Below are 16556 nucleotides of genomic sequence, written 5' to 3' on the forward strand. Positions count from 1 at the left end.
CTACATTTCTTGTATATGACTAAATTCTCCTCAGTACGGCGCATGCGCAATCGAATTAAAGACTTTCTTGTGGCTCTGTGCAGGGCATTTAGTTCTGATGACCACCAGGGGACTGGTCGTCGTCTGAATATCCCTGTTGTTTTGGGAATGGAATTCACTCCTGCTGTGTGAAGAGTTCCATTAAGTAAGTCTATGGCATCATCAACACTTTCAAACTGTTCTGCATTTCCTTCAATTTCACTTAACTCCCGAAATCTATTCCAGTCCGCCTTATCAAGATTCCATCGAGGCGATCTTTGTAAAGGTGGAACATTGTTGGTGTTTATAATGATTGGTGCATGATCACTAGTATGCCAATCATCTAATGTTCTCCAATTAAAATCGAGAAGACAGTTAGAGCTTGCAACTGATAGGTCAATGCAGGACAAGGTACCTGTCTGTACATGAAAATGTGTGGGGTCTCCTGTATTAAGGAGCCCGACATCTTCATTCTCCAAAATTGATGATATAATATTACCTCTTGCATTTGCCAAAACATCACCCCATAAAGGATGTCTACTATTAAGATCTCCTAGTAAGAGAAAAGGTTGTGGGAGTTGTTTAATCACCTCTACTATATTATCATACGAGATGTTATCATTTGGAGGCAAGTAAAGAGAACAGATTGTGTATTTTCTCCCTATATCTATCTGTACAACCACTGCCTGCAGAGGGGTACAGATGGACAAAGATATATGGGGAACATCTCGACGAACGTATATAAGACTTCCCCCATGGCTCCCTGCTCGTTGATCATATGGTGTTCTATAGCTAACATACTCTCGAGGACAAGGAGTATTAGCATAGAGCTTGCTTTCTTGTAGACATACAGTTATAGGGGAGTGCAATTCCATTGCAGAATGTAGGAAAAAACTATGATTTATTTTTTGGAAGACACCTTAGATGAAGTCTTCCCATTGGCAATATTTGATCTAACAATATTTCCCGGTGGTATCTCTAGAGAGGATCTTGATATAGTGGGTTTTGTGTTCTTCTTTTTCTTTGTGACCTTTTGATCTAATTGTTGAGGAGGATGGTGGACCTCAACTTGAATTTCTGATTGGTTCAATTTGCCTTTTAGTTGATCAGAAACATCAGCAGACAAGATATCATATTTATTTGAAGTCGTGACTTTAATGTTTCTTATGGTAGGAGGCAAGAGAGATGGAGGTCACTCTCTTTTTCGATTAAAAGGTTGTGATCTGTCAGGTTTTTGCACCTTCCCCACTACAGGTTCACCAGGTAAACTAGTTTCAAGTGGAACCTCCATCAGATCAGGCAAGGTCACAGCCTGAGAGAGGTTTGTACTATTGTTTAGAATCTGAGTAGTTGGCTTTTGAATAACTTTCAGATCTTTAAGTATCTGTTTTGATTTTTCTACAATTTCTGGACATAGATTTTCAATGGGACTTTCAACCTCTTTAACTACTTTCATTTGTTTTTTCATATTAGAAGTAGAGATGTAATTTTCGTCAGTGTGGTTTGGCAAGTTTTTCTTCAGAACCATTGAAAAATGTTGCCCTGGTCTTATTTGCTTTTCAAGAGCTCTTTTACGAGCCTCTTTAAAAGTAACCCTTTCCATGGTCCTAATGGCCTGAATTTCTTTTTCAAAATAAACTTGATGCAACTTTTAGATGTAGCTGGGTGTGCCTCCCCACAATGTATGCAATTAGGGTTTTCTCTGCATACTCCATGGCTACTTTTTCCACAGTTGGCACAAACAGCTGGCTTATTATTTACATTTTCTTTGCATTTCTGGCTTAAATGGCCATACCTTTGGCAATGATAACATCGCAATGGTGAAGGGATATAAGGTTTCACCTTCAACAATAGCCAACCAGCCTTAATAACATTTGGCAATCTACATTGATCAAATGTTATAATCTAAGTAGCAAGAGGAATACGTTGTTCTCCAACTCTCTCTCATTCTGATTACTTTAACTACTCCTTGACTTTTCAGTTCATCCTCAATTTCTTTTTCCTCTATATCTAGCAATTCTGGAGCATATATCACACCTCTACCCTGGTTGAAAGTAGGGTGCGAAATGCATTTCACACAATGACCATCCAATGTTGTCAGTGTTTTTAGCCTTTCACCTTGTAATGGGGATAGTGTCTCTATCAAGAGACTTCCATTTCCTTGGGGTAAAATTTTTGGCTGCCCTCCACATAAATTGACTATTTCTCTGTTAGCTTTGAAAACATTTAAACGCTCATTTCTTCCATTTTCAAATTCTAAGATAAAAAAATTTTCATAATCCACTACTTCATAGTGACCAGGTAATACTTCTATTTTTCTATATCTTTGGGTACTATCATCATTTTTCACACTCTCTCTCTTCTTCTCTAGTGTTTTCTTATCATTATTTCCATAACGAATATAAGGTTCCAACGTTACTATGTTAGAACCCGAGTTGGAGCTGTCTGTGCCGAGGTCCATGTTTGTATTTTCCAGGTCGTCAACAGAGGGGTGGGTTCTTTTGTAACGAGCAAGCCGGGTTATCCACCTCTTATCGGAGGGTGTCAGTCCTCCTATCCCATGTGGCCCAACAAGAGAAGAGGCTTCAGCGGGGACCAGTCCTCTATTAGAAAGGGGCTGCCTCTCTTTAGGTGGGCGTACACTGGTCAGTGGGGGTAGTTAGCCCCTCCCACCGTCGACTCCAATGCCTGGCGTCACCCATTACCCGCAAATATGGGTGACTTAAAACCGGATCACTGGAGCCAGACTCATAACAGACTTGGTCTGCACCCAATGGGGTCTGCCAGAGGGTGATGGCGTCTAAATTGGCACAGGTTGAGATGGAATGCCGTCCATCCACACTGTGCCAAATCCAAAGCAGCATCCAAAGTATAATCGAACATGCCAAAGTTGTCAACAATATCAGCCCAAAAGGAAGAGATGGGAGAAAAAAGAAATAACCAAAAGTAAAAGAGAAAGTGCTGACTGATTTAGTTGGATCAACAGCTGGGCACAGGTCCAGAGGGAAGTAGTTCCCACTGTTCATTAGACCCCAGCTGCTGATCCCTAAGCCCACCATCCTCATCAAGGCTTCAGCATCTGGGGGGCCATGAAGAGAAGGCTCCCCCCTTGGTGCCGAGGGGAAGACTATCGCCTCACTGGATTCACCCGAGGACGGAAAAGCCTCGTCCACGGGAGGAGAAAACGCCTGCGAAGGGGATGGGGCCTTCCTGACAGACCTCTTAGGAACCAACTTCTCCCTGGGGGAAATTACCACGAAGTCCACCACTCTCTTTCTCTTCAGCGGAGGTGAGGCAGCCGTTGGTTTGTTTCCCTGATCGGCGAGTGCTGGCTTCACAACCCTCACTAACCCCCACATCAGAGGACAAAACCAAGTCTGTTGTTCCACGGACACAAAGTCCGAAATCCTCGCTGGAGGGAAAGGGATCGGGCGATCCTTCGGAGTGGACACCACTGGACCTGCCTGAAAAGGAAAGGGGGAAGAAAGACGCGTGGGCGAGCCGGTGAACGAATGCGTTGGCGCGACGGCGAGGGAACGCGTTGCTGCGTGGGCGAGAGTGAGCGTTGGTCAGGAGACCTGTAGCGCGTGGGAGAGCGATTGCGAGCAGGCGATCGGTGGTGCACAGGCAAGCGATGGCACGTTGGCGCATGGTGACGCGTTGGCGAGCGATAGCGCGTAGGTCGCGTAGGCGAACGATCGCGCGAGGGCGAACTAACAGGGCGAACCATATCCTTCCAGAACCTCTGGGCGACGGCGCGTTGGAGAACGCATGCGCGCAGGCGATAGGTCACGCGGGCGGTCTGGAGATCGCCGATGTTCAGGTGATCGCTGACGCGTAGGAGAACGCTGACGAGCAGACGATTGTTGAATCGTCTGTGATCGCTGGCGAGCAAGAGGGCGACGCGTGGAATCCTGTGAAGGAACAGTCGGCGCAACGCGTTCACGAACAGGAACAGGAAGCGCTTAGGTGCGTGGGCGAACCTGTTTTAGAAACACGCGCAGGAGAACGCGGGCGATGTTGTGCAGGAACAAGCTGAGGTTCGCGAGAGCGCTCAGGAGACTGATGGCGCACAACAGGAACTGCAGGGAATTCGGAGACCACAGGGGAGCGCTGGCGAGCAGAAGGGCGATGGTCCTCAGAAGAGTGCTGATGAACAGGAGAGCGCTGACGATCAGAAGAGCGCTGACGAGCAGGAGAGCGCCTGTGCGCTAACACTGCAGAAGGGCGAGCAGGGGAACGCTGGCGCGCTGGGCGCTCCTCAGGAACAACAGGTTGAAGGATGTCCTCAGGAGAGCGCTGGCGAGAAGAAGGGCGAACATCAGGAGAGCGCTGGCGAACAGGAGATCGCTGACGAACAGGTGAGCGCTGACGAGCAGGAGAGCGCCTGTGCGCTAACACTGCACGTGTAAGGGAAGAATTCCTTTGCCCCGAAGGGACCGTTGCCCGTCGGGTGACGAGGTCAGGTTGCTGAATATCTGCCCCAGAAGGTGAAGGTCTGGCAGGCGTAGGAAACCGATCCCCAGAGAGGTCTAATGAAGCTGGAGCTGCAGGCTGTTTACGGCGAGGAGAGTGCCCTTCGGAGGAAGAAGATCCAAAAAGGCGCCTCTTAACACTCTTATAAGGAGACGGGAGGCCCTTGCAACGCAGTGGACGGTGAGCCTTACGGCGAAGGCGGCCACGAGGAAGATCGTCAGGACCATCAGTCCTCCGATGGGGAGACTCAGTCAAAGCACTCCCCTTAGAGGGAAGCTGGACAGCAGGAGAACCCGTAGGACTCCCTTCCCCCTTCGAAGGATGTACGGAAGGGGGAGGAGAGCCGTCAGCACCAACATCCCAAACTGCACCTACAGAGGATTGCCCTGCCCCGTCGGAGGCCTCTGCCACCACGACGTCAACGATAGACAGAGGATCTACCTCTGCTATCACCGGCGACTGCTTAACGGCGGCCCCCAACTGGACAAGGTCAATCAGGGCAACCCTGGAGGGCAAGCCCTTAAGCCCCAGGGAAGCCCAAATCTGTAAAAGATCATCATTAGACAGAGATTCATCAATAACCTCCCCCGGAGGAGGAGGAACCGCCCCGCTATGGGAGGCGACGCCCTCTCCCCCCACCCAAGGTCGGGAAACAGAACTAAGGTCTGCGCTCCCACTCGGCCGACTCTCCTTAGGAGCCGAACGAGGGGGAGCTTCGGAGGAGGTTTGGGCGGCGAAAGAAGTCCCGAGAACCTTCCTCCTTCAAGGCAACCCCGGAAGGAGAACGGTCTCTCATGGACTTCTTCTTACGCCGGCGGCCAAACCTCTCCCACTGGGAGGCAAACCACTCCCTGCACTCACTACACTTATTTTCCTGATCACACCGTCGGCCTCGACACTGAGGGAAAAGGGTGTGAGGATCCGTGTCCATGGCCGACATAAAAGTACCACAAGGGCGGCCGGCAATACCAGGCCACGTACGCATAGTAATAATAAAGGTGGTCAACTTCTAACACACACACAACTGAAAGAAAAAGCAGAAAAAAGATTAAAGGCTGTCAACGAAGACGATGGACAGACACGTCTGTTTATCGCCGGAGCCAAAAGTGAAGTGAAGCAAATCACTAGTGTGTGGGGGGGGGAGGGGTAGCAAGCTATCCCTTGCCCTACCCGCGCTAAAAAGGTAAACCCAATGTAAATAGCGTGGTTTGTATTTCGGTTACGGAACAAATAGAGGGTTGGGCATGAATGTAAAGAGTTCTGTATGAGAAAGTGATTGTACCAACTGTGATGTATGGATTGGAGTTGTGGGGAATGAGAGTGACGGAGAGACAGATATTGAATGTTTGAGATGAAGTGTCTAAGGAGTATGGCTGGTGTATCTCGAGTAGATAGGGGTAGGAACGAAGTAGTGAGAGTGAGAACGGGTGTAAGAAATGAGTTAGCAGCTAGAGTGGATATGAATGTGTTGAGGTGGTTTGGCCATGCTGAGAGAATGGAAAATGGCTGTCTGCTAAAGAAGGTGATCAATGCAACAGTTGATGGGAGAAGTACAAGAGGAAGGCCAAGGTTTGGGAGGATGGATGGAGTGAAGGAAGCTCAGGGTGAAAGTAGGATAGATGTGAGAGAGGTAAGAGAGCCTGCTAGAAATAGGAATGAATGGAGAGTGATTGTGACAGTTCCGGTAGGCACTGCTGCTTCTTCTGGTGCCTTGGATGACCGCGGAGGTAGCAGCAGTAGGGGATTCAGCATTATGAAGCTTCATCTGTGGTGGATAATGTGGGAGGGTGGGCTGTGCCACCCTAGCAGTACCAGCCGAACACGGTTGAGGTCCTTGTCAGGCTGGGAGGACCAGAGAGGAGACGTTCCCTTTTTTGTTACATTTGTTTGATGTCAGCTACACCCCAAAAATTGGGGGAAGTGCCTTGGTATATGTACGTATTATTTTCGGTGTAGCTGAAATAACGAGCCAGTATAGTTTAGCGAGGGTTAACTACCCACACCGCTAGTTGGGGGGGGGAGGGTAGCTTGCTACCGCTCCCCCTCACATACCTGTGATTGAGCTCACTTTGCTTGGAGGTAGGACTGGCGGGCAAGTTTGTAGAAATAGCTAAGGTTTGTATAGCTAGGAAAATACAAATTATCCAAGAATTTATCATTTGTTCCGTAACGAATACAAACCACGCTATTTAATAAGGGTGACTCGCCCATTAGGAAGGGTGGACGTCCCTGCCAATCTGGCTGTTGGCTTTACCCAGGGGCTCCTTTATCTGAGTATGTCAGCAATCGAAAATAATTAGTCCCTACACGTCGCTAAAACCTTGCTACGCAAGGTCCGCGGCCTATGCAATCTGTGTTGAGGTATATAAAAAGTGTGACCGTCCAGGAAGTTATTCTGAGTACTTTAGAACGAAAAACTGTGTAACCAGGACTTTCCCAATACCACCTCGCCAGGGTATGGGGCCGCAACAGTATTAGTTTTAATACTAGGTACACAAGGGAGCATGGTTTACCTGCACTGGTTTGAGTCAGCTGTGCAGAGAACACAGGATGCTGCTTTCCCCAAGAGAGGGGATGATGAAGAAAAGAATAAGGGCCAGTCAAACCTTTTCATTCACGCAGACTAAAACCGGGTAACAATGCCCTCAACCTTTTTCTACCTGTCCAATAAGAAGTTTGAGGTCTTCAACCAGCTGTTGTGCAGCCACCACAGGACCAATAGAGAACGTATCGAGTCTCCTGTGGGTCACGTCTTGCAGGTAGTGGGATGTGAATGAGGTCTTACGATTCCACACCCCAGCTTGTAGAACCTGCGTCACTGACAAGTTTCTCTTGAATGCCAGGGACATAGCTACCCCAGACATCAAGAGCTCTGGGATGACGTGAAGGAGGAGGGTCTGGATTCAATGCATGGTCTATGACCTTGCAAATCCATGCTGAGATGGTGTTCTTAGTGACCCTCCTCTTGGTCCTTCCTGTGCTGACGAATAGTGCAGGCACACGTGGACAGGCTGCGGCTGTTCTCTTAAGGCACAGCCTCAAACTCCTCACTGGGCAGAGTAAGAGATGGTCTGGGTCATCTGTTACAGAACGAAGACTCAAAATCCGGAAGGAGTGGAATCGTGGATCTGCTACTCCCGGGTTTTGAGTCTTAGCAATAAACTCAGGGAAGAAGCTGAGCGTTATCTCTCCCCATCCCCTTGAATGGACGATGTCGTATGAGAGACCAAGTCAGGTGGCGATTTGTTGCCTGGCGTAATGGTTCATAGGGAGGGAAGAGACCTAACACGCGAACCACGTTCCAAGGGGGAGGTCTCACCTCAGACTGAGGAAAGGTAAGTTCATATCTCTCTATGAGTAAGGAAACTTCTAGCGATGAGGAAATGTCCATTCCTTTCAGTCTAAAGGCTGAGCGATAGCCTTTTACTGCCGAGATTGACAGGCGCATTTCTTCACGCAAATCCATGAGGATCTTCTCCGCTATTGCTGGAATAGTGGCATCGAGAGGAGAGATACCCTTCCACGACACCAACCAAAGAAGACTTTTCACTTTGCATGAAGTTCCGGGCCGTTGCGAAGAGGTCCACTGTCGGAGAACCCCACAAAGACCACTCGATACTCACTATCTGAGATGCTCTGCTCAGGTTGTCAGCGAGCACATTCCTTTTGCCCAGAATGAAACATACCGATAGTGGTATTGAGTGGATCTCGGCACATCTCAGTATCTCTACTGCCAGATGGGATAGGTGCTGCAAAAAAGTACCTCCCTGCTTGTTGATGTAAGCCACTACTGTGGTGTTGTTGCTCATCACCACCAAGTGGCCCGCCAGGAATTGTTGGAACTGTTGAGGGGCCAGAAAGACGGCCTTCTACTCTAGGAGATTTAAGTGGAGGTACTTTTCCGACTCTGACCAGAGGCCTGAGGTCGTGTGGTGCAGCACATGGGAGCCTCACCTCTTTTTTTGGAGTGGGGGGAGGACAAGAGGATCCACTCCCTTTCGCAGATTCTCGTCTGCCACCCACCACTGAAGATCCGTCCGTTTCGCTGATCCCATGGGGATCCGGATGTCCGGGAAATCGCGAGTCTGGTTCAACCGGGACTTGAGTCGCCACTGGAGGGAACTCATCCTGAGGCGACCATTGGCAACTAGACCGGCCAGTGATGAAAGGTGACCGAGAAGACGTAACCATGTTTGGGCTGGAAGTTCTTCTCATCTGAGAAAAAGGTCTTGCGACCTTTCCCAGCCTTGTTATCCTATCGTCTGATGGGATGGCTTTGTGGAGATTGGTGTCTATAATTATGCCTAGGTATACCAGTCTCTGTGTAGGAAGCAGGGATGACTTCTCAAGATTTACCATGATCCCCAGATCTTGGCAAAGTCTCAGAAGTTTGTCTCGGTGATGAAGAAGGGTTGACACCCAGTCCTAGTAGCGGAGGAGAGGGATGCCAATCCTGTGCGCAAGATGACACTAGGGCAAATACTCTGGTGAAAACTTGAGGTGCTGTGGAAAGACCGAAGCACAGCACCTTGAACTGGTACTTCCTGTTATCAGGGCTGAATCTTAAGTACTTCCTTGAAGGCGCACGGACTGGAATCTGGAAGTATGCGTCCTTTAGGTCCAGTGGACATCTGAAGTCTTGAGGTCTTCCCCCTAGTCTGACCGTGTACATGCTGAGCGGAGTTTGTTTGACAAACTTGTTCAGGGCTGAGAGGTCGATGACTGGCCTCCAGCCTCCAGATGCCTTTCTTACAAGAAAGAGTTGACTGAAGAAGCCTGGGGACCCGTCGAGGACCTCCTGGAGAGCGCCTTTCTTCAACAGGGTCTGAACTTCCACCCGAAGGGCCTGCCCCCTTGCGGATCCCATAGCAAAGGAGTCTATTAACTTGGAGATTCTCCAGGGATCAGCCCCGAATTGCTTCCACCTGTCCGAGCAAACTTATAGGCATCCCCCACTGGTGGAGAAGCAGGTGGGGTGCCTATCCGAGCGTTTGCGGCCTCGGCTACTCCCTCCAGGATTTTTCCCTCCCGTGGAGGACTTCTTGCCTTTCTTTTCCATGACAGGAAAGGGCTAGTTAGACACCACTGTCATCGCTGCTGATTTCATAGTTGTGGTCTTGGTTGGACGGGACTGCAGAGGTGCTGGAGGTTCATAGAGCTTGGATGTCAAAGCCCTATGGTGGAGGGAGTCCTAATGAGACTTCCTAAACCTCTCAGCAGCAAGTTCCACGTCCCTAGGCTCAAAGAGGTGGGCTCCCTCTAGAGAGGAATGTCTGAGCCTAGTTAGCTCGACGTTGGGGACCCGCTGGTGGAATCTCTGACACCGTATCTCAACGTTTCAAGATGGTGTTTGCCAACAATTTTGAAACTTGGTGTGCAAGAAACTCGATCGTGCACCTGCCTGAGAGAAGGAAGGTCTCCATTGCCTTCCTGGTATGCTCCTTGGAGAAATCCTTGGTTCGTACCAGGATTCCCAAGGTCCCTAACCAGATATCCAACCATGAAGTAGAATGTATCGCATACTTTATGGTCAAGGATTTCGGCCGCCGAGAAAGAGACCTGTCGGCTGGAGAATCTCACAAGAGAGATCCCCTTAATTAGCTCTTCCAGAGAGCGGCGAAGAGTAGTCGGTGGGTTACAAGAGGTCCAAATGCAAACCCCCAAAACTATACTAAATGGGTATTTTCTGGTAGCCCCGGGTCCTGGCAATAAAATAAAGGATGTTAACAGGAAATATTCTCATTCCCACTATGTCCCAGACACCGTTTTTTAACCCCTTCCGAACGACGTGCCAAAACTGAGCTTTCGAGATAGGGAACTTTCAAGCTCCATAACTTTAGTTTGGATTGACCAATTTAAATAAACTTGATATATTCTTGTAGGTTTGCGATTGTTCTACCATAGAATGGTATTGTGAATAATCAGTTATGTAATCAGTGACGTCACTAGAGGTCAAAAGGTCAAATTTTACCGATTATGAAAAAAAATGCATTTCCCAAGACTGAATTGATGTTAAAAATCACAGAAATGTTGTGAGACTTGATTTCACATCCATTATGATCTTAACAGAAAATATTGTTATTCCTATTTCACCCCAGGAACCGCTTTCAACCTCTTATGGACAACACGTTAAATATGGATTCTGGGGTAGGGGAAGGCACTGGACAATTTCAAACTTTTAGGAGTAATTCAGGGCACGTGCCTGCCACTGCACCGCAGGCCACGACCTACATTTGGGATCCAGGGATGACTGTGAACAGTAATAACCACCCCTCCCCAAGAGGTACAAGGGAGTGAACCCTAATAAGGTTGCACAGTCCCCCTTTCCCCTGGCAAACATCATCATCTTGCTTCCACTCCATTGCAACCAATCATTCACTTCTTGAAAAGAAAAAGAGATCAGGTAGTTTGATATAAGGAGCGTTGTCTTATACATCAGTCAACGACAGCGGCTCTTTGCACACCCACTATCCAACTGGAAAACCATTTGCTATCAAAATTTTAACGAGCGATTACAGTTCCCGCTGAAACGCTATCCTTAATCAAAAGACCAGGGTTTGTATGCCACGTTGGAACAAATAACCATACAGGAGCCTCCTCCAGTTTAGCAGATTCAGTTGAGTGAATTTTCAACGTATATGTTTTCAGAAAGGTATCAATAGTTCAACAGTGGATAATCAAGTAAGTGCTTTGGGAATCGGCAAGTAAGAAGGTTTTCTGTATTGTACCTTTAAAGTGCAGAGTAAACCTACTTATAAATAAAATGGGAAGGTTTCCATACTTACTTAGAACCTTAATATTTCCTAATCTTTCTGGCACAACTCGCGCTTCTGGAAAATTCAATTTGGAAGAGACTGGCTTTTCCTCTTCTGTCCAAGACAAGTCCTGATGTTGCTCAATTGGTTCCTCTTTTACGATACGAAATGCTTCTTCTTTGATTTCCTCCTCTGACCAAGCTGGTATAGAGGATAAATCAAGTTCTTCTTTCTTGATGCATCCTAAGTCCATGGTTAAATCTGCATCACACTTTTGTTCAACACTTTGGTCCTGTGAGAAAAAAATAGCATTAATGAATCAGTATTCACATTCCATTTTAGTACTGTTATTATAGTAGATCTTTTACATGTGCAAAACACCAAATTTTAAAAGTAATTTGTATTTCTCCTAACTATACAAACGCAAGTCATTCAAAAGGAGTATGCTTTCAGCCTGGGAGGAACTTTGGCCGTTTAAAATCACAATGAGGTATCGGTAGTTACTGGCAGGTAGTAGGGAAGGCAACCCCCCCAACCAGTACACTGAGTAGCCACTTACACATTCACTTAGGGTTAAGGCAGGGAGTGACTCTTTAAAAAGACTTACGTAACGTAGGTATAGTTGAGAAAACTATATATTACCAGGTACTTTTAAAAATTGTGATTTGTTCCTACAAGAACAGAAACATTAGTCTTTTAATAGGTCTTTTCTCCTTAAGAGGGAGGAAGCTACAGTACTTTAGCCAAATTGGCTCCTTTAAAATCCAGGAATTTCAATACACCCGCACCACATAGAAAGTTGGAAGTGTTGACTACTACCACCTCCCGATACTTGAGAGTAGATTCCCACAGCACGGGATAGGTTTCCGTCTGCTGACAGACAATCGAGGAAAACTCCGTATCCTCGGAGGGATATGATGTTACAAAAAATGGCCATCATCCACTTCGCAAGGAGGATGGTGGATATTCTACAACTGACGTTTATACAATAACTCCTTGGAATGTAAGCTAACCCACACCAAAACTTGATCCAAAAAATTAAGGAACGACGGCTGCACCCACAGAGAGGGGAAGGAAAAAAGCAAAAGGGCTAGACACACAACCTATAATCCAAAACCAAAATTGCAACTGTTACCTTAGACGAAATGCTTCTTGACATAGAGGGGAACATGGCTAAAAAATGGGAAGGAAAATGATATTTCCATTATAAAATAAATTTTTGAATATACTTACCCGGTGAATATATAAATAGCTGACGTCTCCGACGGCCCGACAGATTCCAAAAAACTCGCGAGCGATCGCCATGAAGGTTGCGGGTGTGCCCACCAGCGCCGACTATCGGCCAGATACCGCATATACTTCTCAACCACTCCAGTTCTTCTCAGTCCGTAGGGTCTCTATCGGGGAGGAAGGGAGGGCCTTTAATATTATACATTCACCAGGTAAGTATATTCAAAAATTTATTTTATAATGAAAATATCATTTTTAAATATTAAACTTAGCCGGTGAATATATAAATAGCTGATTCACACCCATGGTGGTGGGTAGAGACCAGTATTATACCAATAAAGGCGTATATGCTCAAGAGTTTTTGACAAATATTTCATAAAAACAAACTTAAGTATAGGTACCTGGTAAGGAAGCTGACTCTGATGATTACTCTGCCTCATTAGTCCGCTTTCCTCACGAAGCCCAGCCATCCTCTCAGGATGCTGAAAGACTCCCAGGAGCTGCTATATCCAGGGCGAACACCCCTATAACAGGACCTCATCAATACCCTTAATCTGGGCGCTCTCAAGAAACAACATTTTGACCACCCACCAAATCAAAAAGATTGCGAAAGACTTCTTAGTCTTCCGTACAAACCAAAACAAGATTAAAAATTTCAAGAGTAGATTAAAAGGATATTGGGATTAAGGGAATGTAGTGGTAGAACCCTCACCCACTACTGCACTCGCTGCAACGAATGGATCCAGTGTGTAGCAGTCCTCATAAAGAGTCTGGACATCTTTCCAGTAAAATGAAGCGAACACCGACTTGCTCCTCCAAAAGGTCGCGTCCATAATACTTCGAAGGGATCTATTTTGCTTAAATGCCACCGAAGTCGCTATCGCTCTAACTTCGTGAGCCTTGACCTTAAGCAAACTACGATCCTTCTCACTTAAATGAGAATGTGCCTCCCGGATTAAAAGTCTAATAAAGTAAGATAACGCATTCTTAGACATGGGCAACGAGGGCTTTTCAACGGAGCACCATAAAGCCTCTGAACAACGTCGTATTGGTTTAGTTCTAGATAAGTAAAACTTAAGAGCTCTAACGGGGCACAGCACTCTTTCAACTTCATTACCTACGATCTCCGAAAGACTAGGCATTTCAAAAGATTTAGGCCAAGGACGAGATGGAAGTTCATTCTTGGCCAAAAAACCAAGTTGAAGAGAACATATTGCTTTATTTGTCAAGAAGCCGATGTTCTTACTAAAAGCATGGATCTCACTGACCCTTTTAGCCGAAGCCAAGCTCACCAAAAAAAGTGTCTTGAGGGTAAGATCCTTCAGGGAGGCTGAATTTAAAGGCTCAAACCTGTCTGACATTAGGAACTGTAGGACCACGTCTAAGTTCCAAGCAGGAGTTGAAATACGACGCTCCTTAGGTCTCGAAAGACTTAAGGTCTTGGAGATCTTTGTTATTCGAAAGATCCAAGCCTCTATGCCTGAAAACAGAAGCTAACATGCTTCTGTAGCCTTTAATAGTGGATGCAGAGAGGGAGCGACCGTTTCTCAGATATAGGAGAAAATCCGCAATCTGCGCTACAGAGGTACTGGAGGAGGAAATAGAGGAGGGCTTGCACCAATCTCTAAATACCTCCCACTTCAACTGGTAGATCTTGATGGTAGAGGATCTTCTAGCCCTCGCAATCGCTCTAGCTGCCTCCTTCAAAAATCCTCGAGCTCTTGAGAGTCTTTCGATAGTCTGAAGGCAGTCAGACGAAGCGCGGGGAGGCTTTGATGAAGTCTCTTTACGTGAGGCTGCCGTAAGAGATCCATCCGCAAAGGCAGACTCCTTGGAACGTCTATCAGCCATAGAAGTACCTCTGTGAACCACTCTCTCGCGGGCCAGAGGGGAGCAACCAATGTCAACCTGGTCCCTTCGTGAGAGGCGAACTTCTGCAACACCTTGTTGAGGATCTTGAAAGGTGGAAAGGCGTAAGCGTCCAGGTGAGACCAGTCCAACAGAAAGGCATCTACGTGGGCCGCCTCTGCATCTGGGACTGGAGAGCAATAAGTCGGGAGCCTTTTTGTCAGCGAGGTCGCAAAGAGATCGATGGTGGGTTGACCCCAAGTCATCCAAAGACTCTTGCACACATCCTTGTGGAGCGTCCACTCTGTAGGGATCACCTGACCTCTTCGACTGAGACAGTCCGCCAAGACGTTCAACTTCCCTTGGACGAACCTCGTCAAAAGCGAGATGTTTTGATCTTTTGACCGAATGAGGAGGTCCCTTGCGATGACGAAAAGAGCGTGGGAGTGAGTGCCTCCTTGCTTCGAGATGTAAGCCAAGGCCGTGGTATTGCCTGCATTCACTTCTACCACCTTGTTTCGAAGCAGACTCTCGAAACTCCTCAGTGCTAAATGGACTGCCAACAGCTCCTTGCAGTTGATATGAAGGCTCCTCTGGTCTGCCGCCCAAAGACCCGAGCATTCCCGACTGTCCAGTCGCCCCCCAACCCAAATCCGACGCGTCTGAAAATAACACATGGTTTGGGTTCTTGACTGCCAGCGACAGACCTTCTCGAAGTCTTATATTGCTGTCCCACCAGGCCAGGCAAGTCTTGACTGGTTCGGAGATCGGAATCAAGACCGCCTCCAAAGTTTTCTCCTTGTTCCAATGGGAGTCTAGGTGGAACTGGAGAGGGCGTAGGTGAAGTCTCCCTAGAGAGATAAACTGTTCCAGGGATGAAAGCGTCCCTAGGAGGCTCATCCAGCTTCTCACAGAGCAACGGTTTTTCTCTAGCACGAGACGGACTTTGAGCAAAGCCTGCTCGATCCTGTTGGCAGACAGAAAAGCCCGAAAAGCTAGACTCTGTATCTCCATCCCCAAATAGAGAATCGTTTGGGAGGGAGTCAGCTGTGACTTCTCCATGTTCACCAAGAGGCCCAACTCCTTCGCAAGATCCAAAGTCCACTGTAGGTCCTGCAGACAGCGATGACGGGACGACGCTCTGAGTAACCAGTCATCCAGGTACAGGGAGGCTCTGATCCCCGACAAATGTAGGAACTTTGCTACATTTCTCATGAGCCTCGTAAAAACAAGAGGAGCAGGGCTGAGGCCGAAGCACAGTGCTCGGAACTGGTACACCACATTCCTGTATACAAACCTCAGATAAGGTTGAGAGTCTGGATGTATCGGAATGTGGAAGTAGGCATCCTGCAAGTCGAGAGAGACCATCCAGTCCCCCTCTCTGACTGCTGCTAGAACGGATTTGGTGGTCTCCATCGTAAACTTTGTTTTGACAACAAAAACGTTGAGAGCACTGACATCCAGCACTGGCCTCCAACCTCCTGTGTTCTTTGGAACCAGGAAGAGACGGTTGTAAAAACCTGGGGATTGAAGGTCCGAGACTTTCACCACCGCCCCCTTCTCTAACAACTGAGACACCTGCAGATGTAATGCCTGTCTCTTCGACTCCTCTCGATACCTGGGAGAGAGGTCTATCGTATCTTTTACTAGAGGAGGTCTCCGTACAAAAGGGATTTTGTAACCCTCCTTCAGCAACAAAACAGACTCCCGGTCTGCACCCCTCTTCTCCCAGGCCTGCCAGAAGTTGGTCAATCTGGCACCTACTGCTGTCTGAGGACGTGGGCAGTCAGACTCTGCCACGGGAGGATTTAGATCCTCTCTTCTTACCCCGCTTACTATCGGCACGAGAGCCTCCCTTACTGGGAGCTCTGCCACGAAAAGGTGGGATAAACCTTGTCACTGGAGTTTCAAATTTAGGTCTGTTGACATAAGAGGACGAAGGTACAGCCTTACGAGCAGACGTAGCCATCAAATCATGAGTGTCCTTCTGTACAAGAGACGCTGCGATATCTCTAATAAGCTGCTGCGGGAACAGGGCAGAAGACAATGGCGCAAAGAGAAGTTCTGACCTTTGACAAGGAGTGACACCTGCAGACAGAAAAGAACAAAGAGTCTCTCTCTTCTTAAGAACCCCTGCTGTGAAAGTAGCAGCAAGTTCATTAGAGCCATCTCTAATAGCCTTGTCCATGCAGGACATAATTTGAACAGAGACATCACGGTCTGCTGACG

The 16556-nt window shown here is 47.5% G+C and overlaps 1 protein-coding gene across 1 annotated transcript in view; it reads right to left on the minus strand.

Moving 5' to 3' along the window:
* Positions 1–16556, minus strand: part of LOC137624393 (probable inactive protein kinase DDB_G0270444) — a 228653-nt gene that overhangs the window by 192930 nt on the left and 19167 nt on the right. The window contains exon 2 of the mRNA XM_068355130.1: positions 11280–11541. Coding sequence (XP_068211231.1) covers positions 11280–11541 — 262 coding nt within the window. The remainder of the gene's footprint in view (positions 1–11279; positions 11542–16556) is intronic.

Source organism: Palaemon carinicauda, chromosome 31, assembly GCF_036898095.1.
Source record: "Palaemon carinicauda isolate YSFRI2023 chromosome 31, ASM3689809v2, whole genome shotgun sequence".
NCBI lineage: Eukaryota > Metazoa > Arthropoda > Malacostraca > Decapoda > Palaemonidae > Palaemon > Palaemon carinicauda.